The sequence below is a fragment of the Diuraphis noxia genome, unplaced genomic scaffold, assembly GCF_037042655.1.
Source record: "Diuraphis noxia isolate RWA-SAM2 unplaced genomic scaffold, SU_Dnox_SAM2 contig0002, whole genome shotgun sequence".
Classification (NCBI taxonomy): Eukaryota; Metazoa; Arthropoda; class Insecta; order Hemiptera; family Aphididae; genus Diuraphis; species Diuraphis noxia.
In genome coordinates this window covers 59,800,677-59,813,434 of record NW_028301712.1, presented here as the reverse complement: position 1 = coordinate 59,813,434, position 12,758 = coordinate 59,800,677, and the positions used below count along the sequence as shown (strand labels likewise).

Genomic DNA, 12,758 nt, shown 5'->3' with positions numbered 1-12,758 from the left:
TTATTAAAAAGAAAAAGGTCGATCCACAACATCCCAAGACCGTTAATAATAATTTGTTCCGAAAGTTTTCAAGCATAAGAAGATTATTCGTTCGTGTATAGGTACATCACATAATAATCATGTGTATAATATATTATAAAATGTTCAGATGTTTCATCCCCAGAGACTGGATTCGAGCACGATAGATGGTATGTCGAAGTATTATAAGTTGAGATACAATAAGGTATATGATGAGAAATATTGCATGATTCGCCCAGACCAGACGGAAAAACGCGATAATAATAATAAAATAATAATTATTGGGATTACTGCCGCCGGGTCTAAATAGTGGCATCAACAAATCCGCAGTACCTATACACATTCAAGCCGACCGACGACCATATATAATATATATTTATATATTCATAAACTTCGACTGATTTGATCTATTTTTGACAACGAACTGTTTGTTTCTTGCGCAAAATACATATTATGCAGATATATAGCCAACACATATATAGATAAAAACAAAGTATTAATTTAACTTTTCCCATCACGCAAATTATTAGGTAAATTAATGATTGAGGGTTTTTAAAAAAACAAACCCTTTGAAGCATATTTTTCATAGTAATTAAATCTAATAAATATTATAGTATACTGCTTATTAATTATTTTTTTGTCTACTTTTTTCGTTTAATTTTATCACCGGAATCGACTTAACAATGACAATGACAGAAATTCATAATAAAGTATGATTAAAACAAAAAGTAAAATTGTTTCGGACCTGCAAACCTTAAACTTTAAGTAATAATATTTTATTCCAATCAAAAATAATCACAGTTAAGTTTCATTAAATGATTTATTTTTCTTAAAGACATTACCTTAAACACCTATTTTTTTTCTGTATACAGATCGGTTTTTTTTAAACTGATGTGAGGTTCGAGCGTGTTTTTCGATTTACTAATCTCCACACCATGAATTGTTAAATATACATATATATGTACGTTGATAGAATTCCGCACGTAGGAAAATCGCAGCCGCCAGTCGAATTACCGTTGCGTGATTGCGTCGAATTTAAGAGCAGCCGGATTTACCCTTGACTCCATGCAATAACAACTATACTTCCGATGCGAACACGCCACCGCCGCCGCAAAGTAGATTAACGTTTTCGGGTTGTTCATATAGTAAATATATACAAACACATTATAATAGTATACGACTATTATACCACTGTTTTATTACAGTATGTAAACGAAATTCCTGGACACGAAATTACAATGACGACGACCAGGCCAAGACGACCACCATCATGATATATATATTATAAAATATGTTGTACAATGATAAAATATACCCAGGGAGGACACGCCCAATATGCAAGTGTACATTAGCAGAAATTGATAAAATTTTAAGGGAGGCAAACTATAGATATTTTGTGTAAAATATATACAATACTAAATCTATATTATAAGAAACGTCCAAGAATAAAAGAAAAAAACTGGTTATCATAAAAATGTAGTCGACATAATAATCAAGATTTTGTTACCTACGATCATATGTTAAAAAAAAAAATACTTTTAGTTCACCGTTTTAACACTGTAACGATATACATTACAACCTCTAACCGTCGTCTAATCATGAAAACAAGTACCTATACAAAATAGCAAACTAACCTGTGACTCTGGAGAACCACCCTCGTCTCTGATCAACAACAGATGACTGTGACCGTCCACGGATATTTCTTTCTTGAATCGACCTCCTTCCGGACTCTCTTCTTGCATGTACGATCCGGTCAAATACCTGTGAACCAGCGCTGATTTTCCGGATGATAGCGAACCAACAATACCCAGGCGCAGGTCCGGAACTGATCGAGACAAAGTCCATTCTTGGCTGTTTACAAATGAATCTGTGAAAATAAAAAAAATAGAAGATTGGAATTAGTATAGGTTTAGTATTATTTTAGTAAAATATTCAAACCTATTATGTCGCATATAATATAGTGTAAAATATCATATTATTCAGCGCATATTAAAATATATTATAATTTTATAAACGTATTTGGTGAAATATCGACAAATCGATTACATTATACACAACAGAGCTCATTATTTTTTAATGGTTCCCATTGCTACTACTGAGTCTCATGTATAGTCACGTTAATTACGAGTATATTATAATAATTTGTATACATTTTAAGACCATAACATTCATAATATATTAACTTATTCATGGTTGACCTAATCCGATATTATTAGTTCAATAGTTAATTTGTCACAAATAAAGTTTTTTTTTTTTAATATAGCGTGATTCAAAAAAAGAGACAGTACGCTACGCTGCAACATAACTTAATATTTTTCATATCATATTTAACTGCATAAGTGTTCAAGTCGACATTAAGCAACACAACTCTGTTATAAAATTAAATCATTAAAACTAAAAAGCGGTATTTTGTAGAACGAATAGTTTTAAATGTAATGTTACCATCAAAATACAATCAATTCTTGTGTGTAGGAAATGGAAATAAATTCAATTTAATCAATCGAAATAAATTATCACAAACTGAAGTGGGTTAGTGTTGAAAATATTTTATACGATCACAATAATGACATAACATTATTTATTTTTTATCGAGTTTATTACCTGTGCGGTTTCATTTGTATATTAATTAATATTTTATAACCTTTAGAAAACGAGTGAGCTTGCGCTGGAGCGTCAAACAAAAAATGTCCGCCCTACTCGTATATTTAAAATAGTGACCATTATGATATTTCTGTCACGTCATTTTTGGAAATCAATCGATCATTTTAAGTTTTTTAGCCACGCACCTGTCGTGTTTCCATTACACACGTCAAATGTGGGACCTACCACAATATATTAAAATTTGAGTGCATCCATCATTCATGTTTCTAAGCAACGAAAACACGATTCACCGCTTACGATATTTTTTTTATAGTAATATTATGTTCCGATGTGCAGTGTATTTAAAAACCATCAGGCGAACTGAAAAAATGTCGTAAGAGTCGAGCAGTTAATGTGTATATAAAAAAAAAATACAAGAGCTTAGTGTTCTCTTATGTGAAAACACTTTCATGTTATATCAATATGTATACGGCGATAATACTATAAAACCATACAAAGGCTCCATGCAGGCGATAAAAAGTCACGCTGTAATAATATACTACACTATAAAATACATCATTAAATAGGTATTTATTAAAGCCCCCTTATCTTAATTCACCAATGTGCCACACTTGAATTATTTTTTTTAGTCATCCAAATAGTAATGGCGTATATTTTTATTGTGCATCGACAATACCCGTCTGTCCGTTTATAATACTCAAAACATACTAATACATGCTATTATACATTAAAATGATGACAGCAATTAATTATTATGAATTGTTATTCGTTAATCGTCGTCAGCAGAGAATAGGTTTAGATTTCTATAACATTTTAAAACGTATAAATATATATTGTATTATAATAATATTATATTTCCTCACATACCATGAAACGATGATATATTATATCATAATTCATAGTAAATGTAATAAATATTCAAATACGAAAACAACAAAATTCGCACAAAAAACCGGTCTACTGATGACGAGTGTTTGCTAGGTTCGGTGAACAAAAACACTGAATAAATAGATAAATTTGCGAATAAAATATTTTGTTGCGAAAGAAATTAAAACGATGATTGATGTTGGCGGGTAAATGAAACAGGTAGGTAATAATTGATAGTGAAAAAAACGCAATATAATTAATTTACAAATTTAAAATTAGATAAAATATTTTTACATAAAATTAAATCAAAAAGGTAGTATAAGCGATATATTGAAAAAAAAATACAAACATAATTTCTATAAATACCATTGCCTTAAAAAATTTTCTGTCCCGGTTTTAATTTTTACTTCACACATTTTCATCTTTCTCTTTTATTTATTTTTTGTGATTTTTTTTAGCATGATATGAAAATAATAATTGATCATTATTATATTTATGAGTATGAGCCGTAATCAGCTAGGGAGCTGTATAGTGACGAAGACAATAATTCCTATATAAACTGGAGTTTACCAAACGATATATAAACGTCTTAACAGATAATAATAAAAAAGATATAAGCTAAATTTCATAGTAAGCGAATAAACGGGCGATAAATACAAAAGTAACATTAGGAACTTATACATGTTTAATCGGTGATTAAGAATATTTGAGAAATTAGAGGGAAAACTGTCAAAACGACTACGTAATAATATATATTTTAAAAAATTACCCGCATAATATATGCATATTATATATAATATATTGGGCAATACTAAGTATACCATGGGGGTTAGCCTCGTGTGCAGCGTGTTGACAAACCGATAAAACAGATGACATCGGAAGTGTGGCAGCGGTTTTCCGGCAAATTGTCATGAATAAATTAACTGCATGTTTAACGGTGGTCGACGAATACTACCTACCTACTTTTATATAATATAACGTAGGTATAATATATGACGATGCACGTTAATAGTATATTAGTATGCATATTAAATAATATGTATTATACTCACATATTGTGTTTGCACCTGCGGATGCAGAAAACCGCGATTATCGAATAAAATAAATTATATTTATGATTATTGAGCAATTATAATTTATTATTGACCCACCGCATGACTGCACCGTAAAAAAATATTAATGATACGTATAAGTGTCAAGGGAGGGCTGGGAGGAGCTAAGTGGGGTCTACCCCCCCCCCCCCAAAAAAAAAAAAAAAAAAAAATTCCCCAGCAACTCAGGAAAAAAAATTACAGGTATAATTTTCATTAATTGTCATATTTACGACGATGAAAACAAAAATATTTTACACATTAGGAAGGGTGTGTATTATTAGATTTCCTAATTAAGAGTTAAAAACAAATTTTATTTAAACATGAAAGCACTCTTAAAATTAGAATAAAACTAAAACACAGTTGGAAAAATGCAGGATGTTGTACATCTACTGATCTACGAGAAAATGCATCATATTGCAAGTACAATAATAAATGACAAAAATGTTGTAGCACGAACTAAACAGTATATACGTATATAAATAAGACGATGACGTTATAAATTGTCACTATGTACATAACACTATGTATATATGCATGTGCGAGAGCACGTGCCATCGACGTCGTCCTATTACAGTATTGTATTATAGCTATATATAACTCGTTTTTGCGACAAAAACTTTATCGGGCATAAACTTTTCACTACCCAGAATAGGTACGTATCAGACCAGATCCGGCAACGCGAAGTTGCTCTCCTTTACACGGTGTCCTTATATTAAATCTTTGTGCAAACGAATAAGACGAAAATATACGGGCGTTATTACATTACACGGAAATACGGAGGATTGTGCTGTACGACTTTGGGTCTCTGCAGGCTAACAGCATTTTTAAGCGAATTAGTTTTTTTTTTTTTATGGTAGGTGTGAGGTGTTTTTAACACGATGCAATTTTATGTTTTTATTGCTTGACCAAAGTACGGGCAAATATAGATGATATATCAATAAGAAATATTAAATACATTTTTAGAAGAAAAAAATTGTCTCTGGTAATGCAATTACAAAATATGTAGTGTTGTAAACAATACTACGGTTCAAATATAATATGATTGTATATAAATATTTAATTTAAAAAGTCTACATTGTAACCATTATTATATCCGAATAATTAGTAAGTAGACAGTTTCGTTATTTACGTTTACGGGATGTGGAAAATATAAGGGTGGAAAACCGAAAAAAATCATTCGGTCGTCGCCTATACATCTATCTCGATGTCGAACTGACATGGGACGTCGCTCACACACACTTTATTTATGGGTAGTGCTTACCCAGATTGGACTTGGACGGGGTGCGTCGAAACGGGAGAACACGAGACACGCGGTTTGTACACAATACGTCGCGACTCGCATTATATAATCAAAGCGGCCTCGCTCGCCACTATAAACGTGTACCTACACTTATAGATATTACATTTTGTAGAAGATTTAAGTATATACGAGTGTGCTTGTGAGGTGTGTGTGTGTGCGTGTAGAGAGAACCGGTTTCTTTTACGAAAAATCGTTGTAATGCCGGTTCCGCACCAACGTTTTTTTCTTTTTTATTACCCACTGACCAATCCTCCAGCGGCGCACAAACCGCACGTGAACGACGATTTCTCTCTCACTCTTTCTCTTCTCTGTCTCTCTCTCACGTAGGTCCTACATAGACAACAGTATTATACGCTTAGAGTAATATTCTAGTATCAAGCATACGGTAACCCACGCGAGCCGCGTTAGGATTTGGAAAATAAATAAACGGTCTTTTTATTTTGAAGTACGACCACGGAAGGAATAATAGAATTACGCGACTGGCGGGACAATTATATACAATAATAACAATAAAGAGTACTCTATCAAACCGTATACAGAGCATTATGTAGCTCATAATCCACTCGCGTTACCGGTATCACTGTAATCCAAAGTTGACGGGATAAGTGCAGTACTGCAGGTGATTGTTGAGTTCTACAAAAACAAAACGACCGACCGATGTTGTTGCGCATGCGTCCCCGCCATATCATACGTATATATTATTATTTTAAGCCGCGGTCGAGTAAGATATTCCAAAATAAATAAAAACGTTTTCGTCGTCAACAGCAGGCCAATATTGTACAACACGTATAGGTAGTATAATACACCTGGCAGACACAAAGGACTTAACAAATTAAACATATATATGCAAACGGTTCGGTTAGCCTACGGTTTTTAGTCATCGTTGAGAATGGGTAAGAGAGAAGAGGGTGTTAAATGAGTATGTATAGTATATATATAAATATATTATAATATTAGTATATTAGGTGTATAGTTTATAAATAGTCGTAAATAGTATAAATATATATCAGAATAAAACAAAATATATATTAGCGTTGGTATGTAATACGTATATTATTATATAGAGTGATTTTTTATGGAAAAATGCATAATATTATTTAATACTAGAAGTTAGATTGAACCTAAATTTAAATGATAGCTGCAGGATACATGATTGATACGGCTGTGATGTTATCGTGAATATTTGGGAGAGGGAAAAATCAAAATATCACAATTAGTTATTGATGGTTCAGAAATCGTAAATTATCTAATGATTTATTCTTGGCGTGAAAAATTTAGTAAGTAACTTATTTTTTAAGGTTGAAATTCGCATTATTCGTTTTCATAATTCCTTCGCTCTATTCCAAATGCAGTTGAAACCCGAATATCCGCGCGTGAGTAATGACTATAATTTGTCATTTGTGATATGTTTGTGGAAATTAACTCACTTTGCGCGACAAAATCTGACATGTGGGAAAAATTACTCACAATTTATTATATTTTATTAAATTATTTGTTATTACTTATTATACTACTACGCATAAAATAAAACCATTTCTTGTTTATGTGCGTTTTCCAAATCACGAATAGGTACACATCGTTTGTTTTTATATAATACACAATAATGGGTATAAGGTATGTCGTAACACGCGCCATTGTCCAAGGTCATGTTTTCCCACACACATCATTCACGTATCGGATGACAGAAGCGGATAGACGATAATAGGCAATAATAATATAGGGATTCTGTTTCATTGTGGGGCGAATGCGCTTACAAAGCCCCTAGGTCGGGCGGCGTACTTTAATACGCAAAATATACTAACGACGGAAACCATTGCGGTTTTTGCGAAACGTTAGACGAATGTACTAAACATAATATAAAGGTGCCTACGTACACACGCTATAGAAAGGCTCGCCCTGCTAACCGGAAGCAACGCCTCCAATGTTAAGGGTGAAAAATGTTAATCACTCACCGAACACATAAACGACAATCGTGTTGGTACAAATAAGTAGGTGCATATGTAGGTTTTAGCGAAATACATAATTACCATAAAAGATACTAATTAGATCGATAGGTAGACATAAATCGTCATACGTATATTTAAGTTGACTATCGAGTAAGTCAGTTGTCGTCCGATATGGTAGCGAATATTGAATAGTGGCGTCACCGAGACCATTATTGATTATCGTTAATAATGGTTAAAACAACTATTGTATGCCCGTAATCATTAAAATCATAAGTCATCGCTCATTTCGGTGATCTAAACTCTAAACTATCAAGTACATACGACATGAACGATTAAACTCCCGAAAGTATCCGAATCGTGACAAAGACAAAAAAACACTAGTTGTAAAAGTCAAGAATTTTCGAGTTTCGTGAATGTGATTAAAAAAAAAAAATTGGAGAAATCAAATTAAATTTAAAAAAAGGTACTCGAATTACATAGAATTTACAAACTTGGCATATTAAACACCAACTACAATATATCATTATAGTGCATTAATTAAAATGTGAAATCGGATTTCCGTCAGTCTACCGGCCACGACGGGAAACGAATCAAAGTAACAATACTAACAATAATCGTGGGCACACGATGATAGCAATTAATGAAATAACATGTAGTTACACCACCTGTAGGCCAGGACGATATAATTATACAAATCTACAATAGTATAATAAGTGTTATATTTATGACGTGCCGTGACAAACGCCGCTAAGGTTTAGATCGAAATTCCGGCGGATATGAGCTGCGGAAGTGCATAGGTAGGCGTAATATCGTATTGTAACTATTATTATTTATTAGCAGGAACAGAAACAAAATAAAAAATCGCGTAATACGATAAATTGATGACACGTATGGATAAAACGCAAAACCATAATTTACAATAATAGGTATTGTATTACCTACTATTGTAAATTCGAATTATTATGCGAGTGTTTCAGTGATGTGCTGACGCCTTAAAACTTGGTCGTACATAATTAGACAGCATATCCAAGTATATAATACATCAATTTATTGTATATTTATACTCAATTAACTGAACACGCAAATAGATTATGTAAGTAATAATATTATTAAATAACGGTGTCATAATATATTATGACAAACGATAATTTAAAGGAGTTTTAATATTTGCATATCTTACGGGCCAACTATAATGTAGTTCATACATATTAATGGGCTTTAAAGCAAAAAAAAAACAACTTTAAATGACCTTATAAGTACATAGACACGTAGTACAACTGCAGGTACAACCCTAACGACATATTCAGCGATGCGTATATAGGTATACATTAAAAATAAAATAAAAATATTATGTAAGTTGTTTGATGTCGTTTGACCTATAAATAATGTATAAATGTATACAATTGATAAAATAATTTATAATAAAACGAGGGGACGGTGTTCAGAATCCATAATACAACAACATATATATGTAACACCTATGTAACATTTTACATGTCAGGATAATAAGTAATAACCATAGAAGTTGAATCCTAAATTAAAAATATTTTTTAAAAAAACTTTCTAATTAATATTTACCAACTTATTTTATGTTAGTTAATAGCCTATTATAGGTGATAATATAATATATGTATAATAATTAATTCTTTCATTACGTAATGCGAATCAAAAAGTAGGGGATTGTAAGCCAATGTAAGTCAATTGGGAATCAGTTTCATTACGAAATGAAACAGTAGGAAGAGGGGTTTAAAATTATCACGCTGAGAGCTAATTTTCTAATAGTAGTGTAGCCTTTGTAGCTTTCTCTCGCCCGCAAAACACCAGTGTAATTTCGCCTCTCTGAAAGAATGGGTTTAATCACTCGGTAATAATTGTGCAAACTTTAAATGAAAAAAAATAAAAAATATTAGTTGTTGTGTTTATCATTTTTAAGTAAACCGTTGTGAAATTATCAAAAATCATCGTGTCGGTCAATATTAATTCACCATTCATAGGAAAGTATACTTCGCATAATATAATAATATATAAATAAATATATATGATTTCTGCCACAACCGTCTTATCAATCACGAATTCGATGAGAGAGATGGTGTATGTATATAGGGGAATAATGCACCGACAGGGCACGAGTGTATAATATATAATTATAATTTATAATGCATATACAGAGTGTTTACTTCATACACATCCCTTATGCCTCGAGGGCGCTTCACCGCTGCGTATATATGTACACTATACAGGGTCTTTAAAAGCTGCATAATGTTTTGGTGGAGGCTTTTGCACATTACAGTAAACAGAGTTCGCACGTAATAATAAATATAATGATACGCAGTCTCCACTGATTTTCTCAAGTAAAATTTGAAAGGCTCTGTATATACGCCATACACTTATATAACGAAAGTCATATTATTATTATTTGGCTTTTAGTCCGCAGGCGATGAGTCACCGCGCAATTCGAACTACTACCCGCTCATATAAGGGAGTGAGGCGACACACACACAATATGTATGAAGACTATCCAGACTGTTATATTATTCTCGGCTTTTGTTCGTCAAATATAAAAACAAAACATTACAATATACAATATATACTCAGACGCACAAAAGAGAGTACGCGGGGCGTGTCAATTTAAGCGACGCGAGTAAAGGGCGACGCCGGTCGAGTGTGTATAAAGTGAATCGCAAATAGTAAACTTTTAAGTATATGCACGCTAGGTCATAACTGAGAGAAAGACATAGAGAAATAAAGAGAGAGAGAGTTTATTTTAAAAACTAAAATTACGTAACGACTCGATTTTACTATGTGTTGCACTTGTAATAATTAGTTGTTTTAAATTTATTTTTTATTTCAGGGACGGCGCACGGCGCCACCAGATCTATACACACGCATATATTATATCGAGTCATCTAGCAGATTTTTTTATGTTTAAAATTTGCATAACGATGTCTATTGTCAAGCCATATCGGTAAATGCAGACTACAGACATCGCGTTGTGACTCAATACCGTCCGGTCCTCTAATCATACGCACACGTATTATACCTAATACCTGTGTTTTTCTGATTTGCAAATTACTTCGGTGCGATAGAAACAACAACTACAGTTCTCTGATGATATTACTTCCTTTGATTTATAGTTTATACCGTGTACATACATTCCCCGTCTATATTAACATTTTAATGCCAGCGTAATATACCACAGCTGAAAACTTGATGAAACTCAAATCTCAGAAATATCCCATCTAAACTATAACAGTAATTTATCCCCCAAAAACAACAATCATAAATTGCATATTACAATAAATAAAATACACCCAGGGAGTTTTTAAGAGTAAGAATAGTTATTACTATAACTTAAAAATAAAGGTATTAACAGTAACAATAAAGACATTAAAAAAATCTAAAGACAATACGATAATCATTTTTAATAATAAACTTTAGAAAAATCCGAGTGGGTAGCCTAATATCTTGGTGAATAGGCGATACATATGTCAACATATTTGTATAAGTTTAAGTTAATATATAATAGCGTCATTTCTATTTAAATCTTGAAGAATTTCAACGTCTCACATGCGTATATATACGCTAAGCATGATAACACAAATATTATATGCTACGCGATATGAGATTGCGAGGTAGAGGAAATCCGAAATATTATTGCAATCGATTGAAATTGTTTCGTTATAATATGAGTAGACTTTTATTTTTATTTTTTAAATAAAGGCATTCAAAAATCCTATTAAAATTGCTTATAGACATTAGACATGGTGTATTAAAATTATCTGACAATTTTACTTCTGAAATAACTTACGCTGTGTCAGATCATTGCACTAAAATAATCACTTCCCAAATACATTGAATTTTGAGCAGTTTTTCTCCAACGGAAAATTTTTAGATAAGGAAAATTCGTTAAAAAAAAAAATAAGTTAGATTGGAGAGTAAGTATAGATTGGAAATAAAAATTTGATAGTAGTCTGAGTTTGAATGAAAAAAAAATTAAGGGTTTAACACAATATTTTAGTATTTAAGAAAAAATGTTGGTAAAAGCTAATAATACTTTTCAATATCCTTAAAGAGTGTAAATTGGTCAAATAACCATCATATGTATTGGTAAAAGTACACGATTCGCATTTTATATGTAAATGCAATATTCGTAGGAAATACTTATTATTGTTATCAAATACATTGACTGCAGTAAACTGTCAACGCAAAAAATAATATTGCATAATGTGCAGACAAATCATCATATACTGCAACTTGCATAATATAAAGATGCTAACGATGCACCGCGTTTATATAAATTATTAAATATATAACCAATAATAATAATAATATGTTTTGTAGTAGGTACCTATGTATAGTGTACTAACCTTAACTCAAAAGAAGCACGCGACTTCGCAGACACATGGCGCGTAAAATATATTATACACGCAATCTCGAAAGCGGATTGATTTTTAAGTGTCCGTATGTTGCATTGAAATTTTATAAAGTTCGTTATTCTATATGATACGCACAGCACACTGCACACATCGGGGTACATCTTTGTACTCAATAAATATTATAATATACTCACAAAGTTACAACTATTCCAGTCACCATCCTTATGAAATGTTAAATTTATATTGTTAACGATTTGAATACTTTGTCAATAATAGGTATAGACGCGTTTAAATATTGAAAAAAATGGAAACATTTTCAATTGAAATTTTAGAAGTTTAGAAATGTTTTATAATTTGTGTTTTGTAAAATAATAACCATTAATATCAGTCACCTTTTTATCGTAAATAATATGTAATGTATAATTGAACTTGTTTGAATAAAAAACATATATTTTTTAAAACTAAAAACAGTTTAATGTGAATTTGACAAAAGTATAACTTAACTCTGACACATTTCAAAATATATGAGTACCTTAAAATTACAATATGTTATTCA

At 31.6% G+C, this 12,758-nt stretch overlaps 1 protein-coding gene across 1 annotated transcript in view; it reads right to left on the bottom strand.

Moving 5' to 3' along the window:
* Window positions 1–12,758, bottom strand: part of CenG1A (Centaurin gamma 1A) — a 55,861-nt gene that overhangs the window by 30,270 nt on the left and 12,833 nt on the right. The window contains exon 2 of the mRNA XM_015509453.2: window positions 1,653–1,885. Coding sequence (XP_015364939.1) covers window positions 1,653–1,885 — 233 coding nt within the window. The remainder of the gene's footprint in view (window positions 1–1,652; window positions 1,886–12,758) is intronic.